We start from the raw sequence: 17,310 nt of genomic DNA on the forward strand, positions 1-17,310 counted from the left end.
GAGAGAGAGAGAGATGGGAAGGAGTAGAAGAGGATGGAGATTGGAGAAGATGCACTCACTGAAGATGGGTTTTATAAAAGCCAAAATGTGTGTTATTATTGCATGAAAAGATTGTGAACTGTTCTCCTTTGCCCTCAAAGATAGTAACGAGATGATTCGGTTTTGAATTGTTATAAAAAGAAAGGAGTTATTGCTATCGCAAAACAAAACAACACAAATACAAAAAACAAAGGTTTGAAATTGTCAGATCTGACTGGATGAAATGGGATTTGTTTATCTTTAGTGGTTGTTGTTCTTGTTCTTGTTAATTTTATTTTTATTTTCTCACTGCTTCCCTCTTTTATCTTGTTCGTTTGTTGTTTTGTTTGTATTTTTGGAGTTTTTGGTTTCCATGTATAAGAAGCTTAACTCATTTTTCTCTTCATTTTTTTCTTCTTCTCTGTTGTATGATATATAATAATAATAAATAAAATAGTGCTTATATAGAGCGTTCATCAGCAACGCTGCTCGAAGCGCTTTACAGGAATTGAAACAATTAATATACAGGAAACATTTAAAATACAGGAAACATTCAAAAGCAAATAGTACAAAAATATCGACTAAAAGGATATACATACATGTTGTGTAAAGTAAAATACCGATATTCTTCTCGACCAAGTTTCCCACCGTGTGAACAGAAACAAGGATTTTTTTTTGTATTTTTGGTTTCCATTTATAAAAAGCTTCTAAGGTTTTTTTTTTTTTTTTTTCATTTTCTTCTTCTTTCTGTTACTGGCCACAATATTTGTATGATATGTATACACATGTTGTGAAAAGAAAATAACAACATTCTTCCAGACCAAGTTTCCCACCGTTTTGAACAGGAACACAAAAAATAATATCTCTTTTCTTCTTCTGTTTCCGTTGCAGTGAAAAATTTACTAGATTTTGCCAGTGGAAAAATGTAGAACTTAACATTAACGTGAGTACCGAGTTTTGATGCTATCTTCGGGGAGAGATAACATTATAGACATTATAGCATTTTCCATTTGATAAAATGTTAAATAAAAATAAAATGTTAATAACTCGATACAGTACTCGATACAGTATTCATGTTGTTAAAAATAAATAATTTCAAAAATTGCTTTTCAGCTGCCTTTAAAATCCTTATTGCTTTAATGCCATTTTCATCTCCCATATTGATGAAATTGTGAATTTATAAACAGTATTGATTGACTTTTACCCATCATAACCATTGTGGCTTGAACAAAACAGATAATACCATGTCTTTAGTGTTTGTTATTCTTTTGGGCAGACCAGATGTTTGCCAGATAAATATGGGTTTGATATTTAGGAGAAACTAGATCTCACATCATGAATATTACATTAAAAATAGGTTGTGTTAATGTTGGGAATGTTGAAAAAAAAGGCTTTAAATATTCTTCTCTAGCAGCTGAGAAAAATTATCGTTTTAGAATGTTTTACTGCAATGATATCATCTTGTTAGCTTTTGTTACACCTAATAAGTGCATCTGGTAACATTTCAGTGGGTGACATCATCATTAGTGTTGCGCCGATATCACCAATATCGGTTTTGGCCGATATCCGATATTATCATCCCAATATCGGTCCGATACCGATACGATACCGATATTTTTTAACAGACAAAATAAAATGGACGCAGTAAATGTGAGCCTTAACATCGTAAAGACTTACAAGTTGCTTACAGTGTTAATGTATGCTTGCAAATATGCATCTTAATTAGGTTACGAACTGTCGATCACAATGTAAAAGTTATAATTTATTGAGTTTATACTCAATGTACAACTTATTCACTTGACCGTATAGAGGGAAAAAAAAATTGAAAATCAGTAGAGAAATGACCAATTGTGTACGGAAAGTAAGGTGGTACACATTTTCAAATATTACGAAAGATCGAGCAAAACACTTTCGAAAAATTCACGCAAAACTGGCATATCGTACTAATGCAACTAATGTCATATAAACAAGGATCTAGTGCATCCATTTATGAATATACCGTACGACCACATCTGTTGTTAAGCGGGGAGAAAAGAAAGTATTTTCTAGAATTTCCAAAAATACGAAAGAAATAATATCCTACCATAGTTAAGTGTATAACAAATAGCCTAACCACCTCGGCGGTTACAGATCTCACGTAACTAAAAAGTTCCTTGGCAACGTGCCAAAAAATGTTAACAAACACGTGTTACACAGGGGATGAGCTCACAGTGATTGGGAAGGTACCTGGGAAAATTAACAGCACAGGCACCGTGGTAGTTGGGTATAGGGTTAAACACTGCAGTTGTAAAAATGTACGCATAGTGCACGCTATTCGTTGTTAGGCAGTCTAGAAACAGGGCTTTGCTGAACGTTGTTTGTTTCATAATATCGGACGTTTTGTAAGTTGCACGTTTTAAAGATTGAAAGACAGATTAAAACTCTATTCATTTTATAACATTATATAGGTACTCTAACTTGTCATTTTAAAATTTAGCAGTTTCGTGACAATTTGAATAAAAAAAAGTTGTCAGTATTTTATGTTCGCGGGAAATTGAACAAGGTTTTCCAACTTTGCTGAACTGTGCGGTTAAACATCATGTTCAAGGTTTTCACGGAGGCCTTTGAGAAAATGAATGGTTAGTACAGTGTATGCTGCACTAATGCTGTGTTTAGGCCAAGGTTCACGAAGGTCATTGGTTATATTCGCGCGCCGTAGACATGTTTTTAGAGGTTACGGAGGGTCAGGTTTCCATGGATATTAATCGAAATGAATCTGAGTTTAACTGACGCTAAAGAAATGGATCGTCTTGGGCAGATTAACAGATCATTGCAAGTATAAAGAAGTAGTTCTGCTGTTAAAAAGAAAAGTTCAATATCGGTTTGCTGTTATCGGCAATTAGGCAAAATTTTACCGATACCGATATGCTGCCGATATTGCAAATATCGGCCGATACCGATATTGAAAACGATTATCGTAGCAACACTAATCATCATCATAGCAAATGAGTTGAAACTAATTTGTTTTTGTTCCTCTTTACAATTTTCAAGTCATTTACAATTTTTTTACAATTTTCAAGTCATTTAACATACAGTAGAACAATAAAATAAAGAAATATCTTTTGGATTTACTATTTTAAAGAAACTGTGCAAGTTAGATTATATTGACAGCGCAGCGAAATGGGATGAATCTGAAGAACACCAAGAACGACGTTAAAGGAAAGTTAACTTGTTGAACAACATGTGCAATAATGACATCACAGACTAGCTACTGAGATCCATATCTTAGAAAACCCCAAATTAAGTCAACTTTTAAACAACCCATACTTAGAGTTCGGAACAAGCCATTATCGAGCAAGGGCCTTTTTTCATCTTGGAAGTGTGGAATATTCTAGTCTCTCCCAAAAGTTTCACCAGCGTAATTTTTCCGCTATTTAAAGCAACCCATACCCATCTGGATGTAAACATTTATTGCGTTTCAAACATGTCAGAAGGGGAAGAACTGTAGCCCTCTTGGGTTCACTGGAATTTTTTACACAATATCCATTTACAACACATCAGTCATTCAATCAATTGATTCCAGTCTCTCTTGTAGGTAGACTTTATTTGTGAAAACTCGGGACTACCAACAAAAAATGCAAATGAATTCTTTTTTCTCCTTCTGCCTTCTTCCTTTCTGTCAAAGTCTGCAATTTGCAGAAGTCTTGAGTTTGACTGGAAGCTCCCAAGCGGGAGGGCTTCTGTCATGTTGTCACATAGGCAACCCCGTCCAGTTAGCCACGCTGATGAAGAAAGGTTTCCATCGCATTTGAAACAAAATATTCCTGTGCTCTTGTGTTTCAATACAAGGGATGACTCTTGATTGTGAAATGCAACGAAACACTTTTTGTTGGGGGGGGGGCTGAGTGGGGGGGCTGGGGGGAATAGCCTACAGTTTCTTTTCTTGAGTTTCTAGAAATATAATTTGGGGACTTTATCTTGTACAATTATACAGGAATTAATTTTCTTTTCTTTTCTCTTCTTTCCACAAAAGAGAGCTTGTAGTTCTTAATTAATAAAGGTTCTTCAGTTTTGTATAGTAATTTTATTGCAAGCTATATTCACTTTGTACTTGAAAAAAAAAAAACTTTCCATAGATATTGACAAACTTGATTACTGTAATTCAAATTTTTTATAACTTCACAAGTGATTTTTGTTCTAGTTTTGTGTTTTTATTGCTGAGCATAATATCAATTTTACTTTTGTTTATAGTCATTATGCTTTGAACTTGAAACAAACTCATACTTTCAGTATCAATAAATGCTCTGTTTTCTCTTTGTCTCTCTGTACTAGTTAACAATGAACGACTTCAGTGTACACAGAATAATCGGCAGAGGTGGCTTTGGCGAGGTCTATGGATGTAGAAAAGCTGACACAGGAAAAATGTGAGTTTGCAAGTACCTGGCAAGCTATTGGTAGGGGTAGAGGGTGGGGAGGGGGGATGGGGCTGGGGAAGGATGGGATGGACGGTCATGATGGGGGTGTCTAAACATGACATGACTTGACATAAGTTTTCAAAGTGATTCGAGTCACTTTAATCTATGATTCTACTTGAATTGACTCTTGGCTAGACAGTCACCTGGCTTGACTCGATCGATGAGTCATTTTTGAGTTGACTCGATCGGTGAGTCACTTGAGTCGACTTATAAGGTGAGTCAGTTGTTTTAACTCCATATGAGAGATACTTGAGTTGACGCGAGTGGTGAGTCACTTGAATTGACTCGAATCTTGTCAATTCAATTGACACTTGAATTGACGCACCTGAGTCACTTGAATTGACTCGAGTCTTTTTGTGTTAACGTCATTGGTTACTGGAAATTGGCTTGGTTTTCGTCTTGATTTTGCAACCGTTGGTTGACTTTTAAGTCATTCAAATATCGGTAATGCACGCTACAGCCACTCTCTCATTTTAAGTTTATATCCCTATCGTGCAAGCAATTCTGAAACTCAGCATGACATGAAGGAACTCTCTTTTATTTCGCAGGTATGCAATGAAATGTCTGGACAAGAAGCGGATAAAAATGAAGCAGGGAGAAACACTAGCTCTGAACGAAAGGATCATGCTTTCCCTAGTCAGTGAGGTAAAGAAGACCAAAAAAAAATATATATTTCAATTCTTTTTATTATGGCAATCCTGATGTCTACCACCTAATTTGTGAATGTGTGTACATGTGTGTGTGTGGATGGCTAGGTTGGTGGGGGGTGGGAGGGGGGTGGGGGATGAAAGGAAGGGGGTGGATATGTAGTGGTTCTTGGGGCTCAAAATGAGACAGCGCTAAATAAGATTGAATAGGCAAATTTGTGAAATGCTTGCTAGTTTGTCACCACCCAAAATATAAGCGACCTAACTCGTAATGTTTTGCTGCAAAGAAATAGCAATAATTTGCATATTTGTGTAACACTCTTCACATGACTTTTGTCCATAGAGAGAGTCGTTGCCAACTCATTGCCATTTCTGGATGAGTATATACCTCCAGGGGTAACTCCCCAGGGACCAAAAATTGCACCCCTTTATCACCCCCGCCCATGCTCCCTATCTCCCCCCGTCCCTCCCTCTCGCCGGTTATTGTCGGCAGAGACCTGAAAACCGATCCGTTATTTCGTTTGGCATCGGTTTACGTTACATAACGAAATTGCCTTGTATGTAAACATTGCTAGTGTCAGGTTTGTTCTTCATTGCTCCCATGTGCCTTTCAATCAGCAATAAAAGGTATCCCCTCTCAAGCGGTCTCTCAAGCGGAGGCATTTAGTATGCAGCAAGATGACGCAAGCGACTTTAATGCTATCGGATGCTGGACGGCATCGCAAGAACCGGCGGATTTTTTGGGATGATAATTTTGCGGTGTATATAGGAACTCGATATGCCAGAGCAAAGTGAGTAGCGAGCGGTTGATAAGAATTAGCCTGACGAACACACACCAATCCCGATTTTGCGATAGGTATCGGTTGTATCTCGTTCTGGGGTCTACAAGAAAGAAGGAAGGAGAAAAAAGAAAACAGGCTTCTTACAGGACAGACATTTTTATGGTTATAGGATTGGAATGTTCGTCCATACGATGATTTGCGAAGCTTGTCAGTTATTAATGACATGTGATAACAGAAAATTTGGGGCAGACTTATTAGGGAGAACGGACGGGCGTATTAAGAGATGGTCAAACATATGCAGCAGTATACACTGTCTTTAGACATGTCATGTCTCCTTCAGAGCACTGCAAACTGGTAAATTGTGATTCAAAAATGGAAGACTACAACCGAAGGTCTTGCCTCATTTAACGGTTTCCGATTACGAGAAAACCAGGTAAAGTCATTGTGAAGAAGAAATCTGAGTACTCCTTTCCAAGAGATGGGGATGGGGTAGGGTGGGGGAATGGGGGATGGGGCGTCGATATTGGCGGCAGTATCATCTAAAGAAAACAGTTAAGATTTCAAAATGAGAGCAACGTAAGAATCCAACATTAATAGAGGAGTGACCATTATCAAGTCACAAAAATTGCATTTTTAGCAACCTTGCTAATAGCTAGTGTGGTTTCTCTTCCATCTCACCCCAACGAACTATGCACCGTAACCAAAAGAACAACAGACATTATAATGAAAGAGAAATGAAGGATCAGGGCAGGCAATAACGAACGTGTATAAAAATCTGTACGAATGTCGACTGAAATTGATTGCAAAGACACGCTTCAGGTTTTTTTTTTCCCCACAGAGCTTATAGCATCAGCAATTTAGAGCTCGTAGGTTGATTCTACAGCTGAGCTTCATACTCTTTTTTTTTTTCTTCCCCTTTATGAATAATTAGTCTTTTTTTTTATAATGATTAAATGGTTTTGTTGGAGGACAATTCACATTGTCAGTATAAAGAGCCACCATGCATTGTCAGGACATAGATAGCACTGCAATGCAATGTGTTTGTGTGTATGAATATTCACATACATATGTATATATATATATATGTATATATATATATATATATATATATATATATATATATATATATATATATATATATATATATATATATATATATATATATATATATATATATAGCTATACATGTTCTATTGATCACCTTTGTTGCTAATAGCTTGGCTATGTTGTAAGTCTTATCTTGGACATGTTAAAAATGTGTAGAGTCAAGTTTTGTCTGTAGTTTGCAGTTACTGTTATTGATAGATGATAATGGAATGTGGACAGTGTTGGTACAGCTTGTTGTGGATCGATAAGGACAATGGCTGGTGTATTGTCTGTCCATGTGCAGTTTTTGTTATGTTTGTTTTCATTTGACTTCATCCGATTGTTCCTGTTGGGAAGCCTTCTTAGTCAGCCTTCTCTTCCTGTGAGTTTGTGTGTCACCGTTCCCCCGCTCCTCACCACCCCAACATTCTAAGAACAACCATTCACAGGGGGAGTCAAACTACAGCATTTGTTTACAACTTAAACAATGGTGTGATATGATATCCTGTGGAGTGCAGCCTATTGACTATAAGTTTGTTTTAAAAACAAGAAATGTAATAGAATACTTCCTCATAGCTTCCTCGAAATTGTACACTTCTGTGAATCGAGAGAGATAGATTTGTTACGTTGGTATTGGCGTTGGCGTTGGTCGCTGGCTCGAGTAGGTAATCGAGAGGCCACTCGTCTCTCACCCCTTCCTCAAGAATCATGTCAAGATAATGATGCAATTGGTTTCAATTTTCAATAACTTTTTTAATATATCATTACCAAGTTGGGACAGGATTTCATTTTCCCTTTTTCTTGAGATTTCTGATTCTTTCATGAGATAAACCAGATGTTTGCCGGGGAAGTCAGGTTTTGTGTTACCCCCGGTTAAAGGATAAGGTAAATGCCAAGTGGGAGGTTTGTTATTGGTGTTCGAAGTTGTTGTTATTTTAAGACAGAATGTTGTAAAGCTCTGTGATGAAGTGGCTGGTCGTGGTTCATATCGCAAAAGCAACTGGAAATTTCAACGACAACAAGGAAATAAAAAGGAGAAAAAGGAAAACCAATATGTTTTTTTGATTCCTTTTCCTTTTAGGATTTTTTTGTTTTGTTGTGGGTTTTAAAAATTGCAAGGTAGTATTTCAGTATTTAATGTGTTCTTATTGAACACTCTTGTCTTAGAAGCCAACCCTCGAAGGGAAAATATGAGATACTGGATATTTTCCAATTCAATGATTTATTAATATCAAGGAAGAAGGAAGTCATGGAAAGAACAATGTCACTGACCTGTAAAGAAAAAGAAGCCCAGTCAGTTACAGAAACTTGAACAGCTTTGTTTAGAGCTTGGTCAGTATTCAAACAATTTTGATTTCTTACCCTAATTTCACCTTCATCATCTCAGCAACCCTGGGGAAGGGTAGGAGGTATCCCCCTCCCTGTCAGAAAATTGTGATATGGATTAGGGTGCATAGTTGCAAAATAGCCTTATAATTTCTTGAAATTTTTTGAAGTAATTTATGTTCGAGAATTTTTCATGTTTTTGCCATAAATATTGGGCAATTTCCTTCTACTTTCAAACCTTTTGGTGACTGTCAAAACAATTTTAGCGACCCTTAAAAGGGCCATCACCATTCCACCATTCAATTCATCACCATTCAACTTCACACAAAAATCAATAAGGTATCATTTTGTTCAGCACAACTTTGTGTTTAGACCTAATTGTAGACCCCAAACAATTTATAGTCTTAATATGCCTCAGTTCTTTAAGAGACTTCTGGTGGGATCAGCAGAATGAAAACAGAAATTGTAACGTGACATCCTAAATTGTGTTACATGAAACATTACTTTCTAGGACTTCAGACATCTTCACATTTTCAAGAGCAATACCAGTAGCTTAAAAAAAAAAAAAAAAAAAAAAAAAGTAAAGAAATGAAAATCCTTTTCGTGGAGGGGGTGATTCACAAGATTGAAAATAGATGTGAAGAGCCAATCGTATAGATGCCCCGCAGGAACCAGCCGTCTCAACTTGAATGAGGGAGACATTCTGTGAATGACTCACTCATATAGCCGAATTAATCATTTCCGCCACGATCGTGGACATTTCTAAATAACTTTCCGCTCTCCCCCCCTCGAGCTATCATGAGAGGTTGCATGAATTGGGATAATGTTGCACGAAAAATATCTGACGAGGAAGGTAATCCCAGTCACGATCTGCTCGACCAGTATAAAAAATAATAAAAAATGTCCCATCTAATCATGAAAAAAACTGCATGTTAAATACTGCTGTTACAGGACAGCAACAATAGAATGGTAGGAATTTCTTTCATGTTTCAACTTTTCTTGGAATTCGGGTTGGATGGTGAAAGTCACTTGAATATATTGCGGTCTTCTTCGAAGTTAATTTAGCATCGTTTGTAAAGTTGAGTCGAGGTCATTCCTACTGTCTATTTCCCGATTCGGGTCAAAGTCACTTGATACAATATATTATCATATTACTATTAAACTTAAGGGATGTTATTCATGAATTGTATGCCCTTTGTTTCACTTGAAGCCACTTGTTTTTCAACTGTAGGTTTGATATCTCTCAATACGTCTCGTTCACGTTACTAGTCCGTTTTATATATGACAATTTAGAAAGTGGTGGGAGTGGGGAGGAGGGAACATTGAATTTCCTGAAAAACATGAAAAGTGCATATTGTATCAACATGAAATACCTCAGTTTTGGTCAAAAAGTACCCCTTTACACACTTTTGTCAATTAAGAGTCGGCCATTTTGTTGTGCAAACACTACCAGTTAGTTGAAAAATGAAATAAAATAGCAATAAAAAAATTTACAGCTCTTACAAAATTTGGAAAAAAATGTGATCAAAATCTGCTGTTTTTGTTGAAAAAATATCCAAATATCAGGATTTGTGGCGTAGAATGAACAGATGTTCCATTTTGTTTTAAAGTTCTGAGGTATTACTCCACTCAGAGTAGAATCACATGTCCCACTGCCTTTATACACTCCAGATTTAAGTCTCTCCCACCCCACCAGCTTGAACTTCTCCTACCCCTCCCCCCCTCGAAAAAAAAATAACCCACCCAAACCTTGCTACCTTGCTACTCTAAGCAAAACTGCAAATGATCAAAATTTCACACTCAAAAAAAGGAACAGTAATTAATAAGTGAAATATTACTTCCTTTCATTTCCAAGTTTCACCGTCCAAACTCTGGTTTTTTCACACATTTTCAGCCAACCTTACGCAAAGAGCGATGTTTGTCAAATTTTGACCTCTGTCCCATGCGTCATTTGAAAAAATACTCGCTCAGGAGGGATAACGATACCACCTGGTTATTATGTTCTATACTATTGTGGAATAATGTCAAAAATGTATCCCAAAACCTGGAAAAGGACTCTTTGAAAGTGTATTGCACTTTGAAATTGTCATAATGACCATCTTCGAAGAATTTCAGGGGAAGCGTTAAATAATTGGTTAGTGTTGGAGGGACTATCCCACATGAATAGGATAAAAGATCTATTTTGAAACCAAATTTTTTACTTTCAGATTGTATTTTGAACAAACCATTTGTTATACTTTAACGATATCTGTTGACAAGGAAAGAGGAGAATTGTTTTTTTGTCTGCACAGCAGCGACAAAAATAGAAACTTCTGCTCAGGGCTAATGGTGTGTGGGTGTCTCTTCATCTGTTTGGTCGGGGGTTTGACATTTTACGAGCGCACATCTTTGATATTAAAGAAATGCTCGAAAAAAGTCTACCAACGGTACTAATTGAATTCAAGACAAAAGATGTGAAGGGATTGGATATAATGTTCCCTTGCTTTGTAATGGATGTCCTTTGAGCTGCTGCTTTTGTTATTGGCTAGTACATTAATGCACTCTAGGTTCAGACAGACAGTGTTGTTACGTGGCTTGTTGTGTTGAGTTACGTCTTATTCTCATGGTACCAATACGACATGACTCATCACAGAATGAGGTTGTAATGGGGCTTTCCCAGACCTCCCCCCCCCCCTCAAATTTTACCAAAGACTCTGTCATAAACATATGTAAGTCCCGACACATTCCGAGATACTCGACAAGCTGCAGTCTGTTGAGTACAGATCGTGACAGTGACATGAGTTGATCACTAGTAGTATAAACAATTTCGTTCGTAATTATTATCGATGATCAAACGTCTCTTTGAAGGTTTCAAGTCATGCCGGCTGTCTTACGATTTGTGTTTCTTGAAGCTTTTTTTGCTCGTTCGAGGAAACTGAAACAAGTGGAACCAGGAACTAGTCATTCGCCCAGTGTCTCTGTCTACAAGTTCGTCAGGTGTGTTTGCAGCTTTGTAGTCCTTTCAAAGGATCGTGTAACTTCAGTTTATAGACATCGTTAAACAGAACAGTAGTCGTACCATAGGACCAATGTGACAGTACCCTCCGCTAAGACCTTGAAGCGCCCCATTTAAGCTGCACCAAAGTTCATCATCATAAGGTTTATACCATGGCTACCTGCTGTTGATTGGACCCTACCCCAACCCCCACTCCCCGCCCCTCCAATCCTCACCCTAATCTCAAACTTGTGTCTCTCAGTACATTGCTTTCTCTTCAGGCTTCAATGGGCAGATTTTTCCAGGAGTCTGTTATAAAAAAGACCTTTATGAAAGGTGGACAAAATTGATTCATTGAAAATATAGTGACCTGAGCACAAAAATGTTCTCCTTTTGTAGAGAGGGGATGTGTGGGCGGGTGAAGTGGTTCCACTTTTCCCAATCCTGTAACCTGTGTGTATAAACATGAATATAGAAAAAAGTAAATCCATTGCTATGACTTCCATGATACGAACTGTACAGGTCTTGTTTCAAGGTGATAAATGGTTGTCAATGTTTCTCCACGTAATGTAAAGATGAAGCCACTGATCTTTCAGTATAATTTGAAAACTTCTGTTATATTGTACATGTTCCCATTTGGCCTATGCCATAATAACATATATATGTTGCTTATGTATACTTCCATCATGTTCCCACCTCATAACTGAAGTTTCTTTAAAATGTCATTTGCTGGCTGCCAAAGAGACAGTCTTTCTTCACAGAGGGAGTTTGCAATTCTTATAAAGAACAGCCGCAAATGCTTCAGAAAGGCTGGAAAAAACCCTAGAAATTCAATATAATAACAGATGATTCATCAGAACCTAAAGGAAACAGCATGAACTGTCAAGGAAATTGATCTTGATAATAATATTTTTTTGTAAACTAATTCATAACAAAAATAAAAGGAGGAAAGAAGAGTAGAACTTTAGTCGGCCAACTTCCTTTTTCCCCGAGGGAGGGTGGGTGTTCTAGAGAACAGCAACAAGTTCACAATCTCAGAAAGGTTGCATATCTCAGCAGATCACCATACTGTACATTTGTTCATAATTTATTGACGAAGAGATCGTTTTGAAAACTTGTTGGGAATTTCCAAGTCAAACAAGCATACAGGTGACTTGCGTCTTCTAACACATCTGTTCGGTTCGGAGAAACTCCACGTGTGAAACTTTGTGTCAGTCATGGGCGGCCTTCACACGTTCGTGTAAAACCATTAGCTCAAGAGTTTAGTAGACCGTACAGATCATGACTGTACTGTACATTAGTTACATTACGACAGAACACAACACCGGAGAGAGCCCGACTGTTACCTTATCTTTAAGTAATATTTCGTCGGTTTGATCATATAACCGACCGATTAGAGAAAGCAGCTGATTATTAATTGGGACAAAATATAAAACACATTTCCTCCAGAAGGTATCTGTAATCATGAAACAATTTATTCTCTGACGAAATTTCTTGGAAAATAGCAAAAAAAGGCTCTTATGATTACATATCGTGCTGGCTGATTTGACTGTGTGTGTGTGTGTGGGGGGGTGGGGGGGGGTTGTTAGCAAACTTCCTTTCTGTGATGAGTTTGTACTTTTATGACTTTATCGGGACTACCTGTCCTAGAAAACTGACTATATATGTGTCAATTGGTTGATTGCATTTCCAAATTGCTGAAAACTTCCTCTATCTGTAGGTAAAAAACTCACAATCATCCTCCGTAGTGCTTTGTATCACCAAAGATTCAAATTTGTTTTTAGTTCTGTGAAACTTTGTCAATGCTTTGTCAATTTGTGTAGCAACAGCACAGTGATGGATGTCGTCGCGGCAATCGAGCTGAAAAACATCTTTTTCCTTTTCTTTGTAATATTTCGTTTGTACCGCCCCAGAAGAATCACATTTTGAGGAAATTCTTAAAATGCAAGAGAAAATAGACAGCTTTGCGAACATTTCACATTTCCAAGGATAAATCAAGATTATAATAGGACAGTATTACAGTAAAGCTTATGAATATTCAGCATCCTCCATTATGACATCACAGACCACCCACTGTGATCCACTCCTTGGAAGAATCAGGGATTCGGTCAGTAAAAACAGGTTACATCCAAATAAATATATCTCTCATTAGGAACAAGGTAGTTTTCTCATTAAGATATGTCTTACATTTTCTGCCACCGGAAACCCCTTTAAGTTCTCAATTGTCATCTATTTATAATTACAGTCATTCTCAATTCTTGATGCTTGATCGGGTTTCTATTTTAACAGGACTATTTAATGTTATAATATTACATATTTAATATTAATTGAAAACCCTTGACTACTCTGTTGACTTTTTACAGAACATACAAAGTTTCATTTTCTGAGAACTAACCACTCGGGGTTACAGGGTCATATCAATGAAAGAGACAGCCTAGTTTCTAAGTCTAATGCACAAACCTATTATGGCTAGTCTGTTTGCTCAGAAGCAATGCCATTTGCAATGTTCAGGAAATTAAAAGAATTTATGGCTTCAAAAAACTCACTTGCAACTTTATTACTTAAATTTTTCAAAGTGCAAATGATGGTTTTATACATGCTTGTTTTTTGGGATGCTCTGTGCTTTATTGTTCAGTTAGTAGGACTTTTCTTGGTAGAGTCAGTAGATTTAGAAAAAAATAAATAAACAGTGACGCTTAAAGGGTGTGAAGACTTGCACACAAAGAAACGTCTCATGCCGGTAATCTGACCTAGTTTCGAATGAGGTGTAACAGAAGTGTTAGACATCACCATCGATCCCAGAAAATACACACACAGCTTGCTACTGTCGGTAATTAGACACTAGTGTACAGTCAATACATACAGCTACGGTCAATACCCACAACACAGTGTACATAGCATCATTGGACATCTCAGGTCTAGATAAAAGATAACAAGGTATCACGTTTCATTACTGTCTGCATTTTGTAGCGACAAGAAGAAAACCTCATTTGCAAGCAACGGAAAGTTAACATTTTCAGATGGCCGCACAAGGATTGGGGCGAGTCTTCAATTCCTTTAACAATAAACAATTTATCCGGGACTTAGCAATGGAACAGCATCTTATTTGTTTATTTATTTTTTTCATTTTGGAATGCTAGGGATATATCACTGACATCAGCAAATGAAACAACTGTCATCTAACTCTGGAAAGTGTTCGATTAAGTAATGTTGGTTTTATTTCAAATGAAAATCTTAAATATTTGTGTCTTTTTTTTTGTTGGTATCTCGATAGGTGGACAGTCCTTTCATCGTGTGTATGACATATGCATTCCAGACTCCAGATAAACTCTGCTTCATCCTCGACCTCATGAATGGCAAGTTTTGTTGTGTTAATTTATTTAACTTCATCCATCTCATTGCTTCACCTTATTAGTCATGGTCGACCCTACCATGCCACTATGTGTCTGATTTGTATTATTGGTAGTACGCACCTCCTCCCTCCCTCCACCTTCCCCCTCCCACAACATCAGGGAGCGGTGTGATTTGTGTGGCCTCGGTTTACTCTACGGTAAACCAAACCTCACCTTACCACATTTTCATTGCTGCCTCAGTAGGAGTAGTAGACATTAGAGTAAAGGGACATGACGGTTGAAGAGTCCTGTTTCTCATATTTTTACTTCACTACCTCGATATGTTATTATAAAGTTGTAGATGAAGAAGACGACCTGTTTCTCCTTTTAGATAGATATCACGGCATACTGATATTCTTTGGGTTTTACATACTGGAAACCTATGAACTTTGCAAAGAGATAAAACACACAGACCCTATGCATTGCTAACTAATAGCTGGTCTTAGGCAGTGCTGAATTATCAAGGACAAGTATAGGAAAGACATACCAACTTTTTTTTTTTAATTTTAACCGGGGGGGGGGGGAATGGGGATTAGGGGTTTCAAGCAAGTGGTGCCTTTGGGAATCAGAGAAATGTAATCCTGACATTGATGCTACATTTGCAATTACTCATTTATTAACCAGTTTTGTCTTTCTATGGCTACTGAAATACCGCAACACTAATGACTGGGAATGAATTTTCTGGTGAACCTCTGCCTTAGAAAGGGCAAAAATTTACAAATCACAGAATGTATAAAAAATTTGTAGAGGTATAAATTCCTGTTTTCACGTTTTCCTTGAACTTTATTCTTCGGCAGGAGGAGACTTGCACTACCATCTTTCTCAACACGGCGTCTTCTCGGAGAAAGAGGTCCAATTCTACGCCGCCGAGATCATCTTGGGACTCGAACACATGCATTCTCGTTTTGTGGTGTACCGGGACCTGAAGCCAGCTAATATACTCCTGGACGAGAACGGTCATGTCAGGATATCCGACTTGGGCCTGGCCTGCGATTTCTCCAAGCGAAAGCCTCATGCTAGTGTGTAAGTTTCGTCACACGTTACCCCTGTTTTTGTTGTTTGCGTAGTGTTAGGAAGACTGTGGCTGACGGTTTTCCCCATTGTGGGTGCAGCAAAATGCGATGATATAAGCAGTGTTTTGAACATTGGCAGAGAAATCATCTAATCTGCACATGAAATACCCCTTACCCTACTCTTACCATATCAACTCCTTAATCGCCTCACCTACACACCCCACACCCCCCTTCCCATTCCACCCCATCCCCTCATACTAAGAACCCTGTGTTGTTCTCCTCTGACCTTTACACATGTACACCCATGGATCCCATTCTAACCATATCAACTCCTCACCTACTCACCCTCCCCCCCCCCTCCCCTGTCCACCCCATACTCAGAACCCTGTACAGCTCCCCCCTCTAGCCATTACACTTGGTAGATACAAGAAATACCAATGCAAGTCAAACAATGGGCTTTGAATCACCCTCGTCTAATGTCTGTCATCTGTATTAACTATGGACAGCAGCAGCTAACATCTCCTGTTTCCTAGTCCTTGGTAAATGCTATTGGCTTAGAAAGTAGTCAGTAGCAGAGACAGAATTTTATTGCTTGAGGAAAGCTGTGACATCTGTTACTTTTGGTGATTCAGGAATCGGTCTACTGCCTCAGTCTTGACCTTGATCGAGGAAACAGGTTGTTAAAGGATAAATTCCTTTCAGCATTGTCATCTTCTCAAGCTTCAAAGAAATCTTGCCACTGTCTTGGTTTCAGAATTGTGGGACAGAAATATTTGATCTCGAGTTACTCAGTCTGAATTGTTTTCTTGAAAAAAATGAAAAACAATTTAAGAGATCACATATATTCTGCAAAAAGGTGAAGCCCATTATTAAGCAGTTATCTGCCCATTACCAAGCAGTTTTCTAAGAAAATACCAAGAATTGATAGATACTTGTTTCTTAGCGATAATTGACTCTCCCTAGATGATCTTGGAAACATCTTTTTCATCCTTCAGTAGTCTTAAATAATTCTCTAAAACAGCCCTAGGGGGATTGTGCTCTCACCATTTGAAAAGAACTGAAGTTTTCCATTGCCTCTGTTTGAGTTTCTTCATATCATGTTCTAGAAATTTCTCCGAAATGAGAATTCACCTATTCGGTGTCAGCTGCCACAGACGAAAGAGAAAGGCGTGAAATAATTTGCAAATGGAGGAAACTTGAGGCATTTGGACTTTTCTTGGAAACTCGGTTCATATGAAAAAACTTAAGTTGCAGCAAATGTAATCCCAGAGCATGGGAACATGATACATAGAATCATTGGTTTGTAGCGGTGGCTGAACATTGCTGTTTTAACTTACATATATGACATTGGAAAAGTCTCAAGCTGCAAATGTTATATTGGTCCAAGGGGACAAACCAGCAAAAAAATATCCTCAAGTAGTTGCCCTGGCTTTAAGGTGAATGGTCTAACAATACTAGAAATAGTCAGGTTTACTTGAAACTGAAACAACAATACCTCCATGTCAAGATCACACGCACTGATTTTCATGAGCGAAAAATTCAGTTCCTAGGACATGAGATTTTGGCTCTGATGGAAAGATTTTTTAAGGGACACTTAAATCATTCACAGTATGTTCCT

At 37.7% G+C, this 17,310-nt stretch overlaps 1 protein-coding gene across 2 annotated transcripts in view; it reads left to right on the top strand.

The window, feature by feature from the left end:
• LOC139980865 (G protein-coupled receptor kinase 3-like) overlaps positions 1-17,310 on the top strand; it is a 92,960-nt gene that overhangs the window by 46,574 nt on the left and 29,076 nt on the right. For both annotated transcript variants that reach the window (XM_071992857.1, XM_071992858.1), the window contains exons 7-11: positions 910-961; positions 4,330-4,421; positions 5,021-5,117; positions 14,562-14,643; positions 15,477-15,702. In XM_071992857.1, the coding sequence (XP_071848958.1) occupies positions 910-961; positions 4,330-4,421; positions 5,021-5,117; positions 14,562-14,643; positions 15,477-15,702 (549 nt within the window). The remainder of the gene's footprint in view (positions 1-909; positions 962-4,329; positions 4,422-5,020; positions 5,118-14,561; positions 14,644-15,476; positions 15,703-17,310) is intronic.

The sequence above is a fragment of the Apostichopus japonicus genome, chromosome 15, assembly GCF_037975245.1.
Source record: "Apostichopus japonicus isolate 1M-3 chromosome 15, ASM3797524v1, whole genome shotgun sequence".
Taxonomy (NCBI): domain Eukaryota; kingdom Metazoa; phylum Echinodermata; class Holothuroidea; order Aspidochirotida; family Stichopodidae; genus Apostichopus; species Apostichopus japonicus.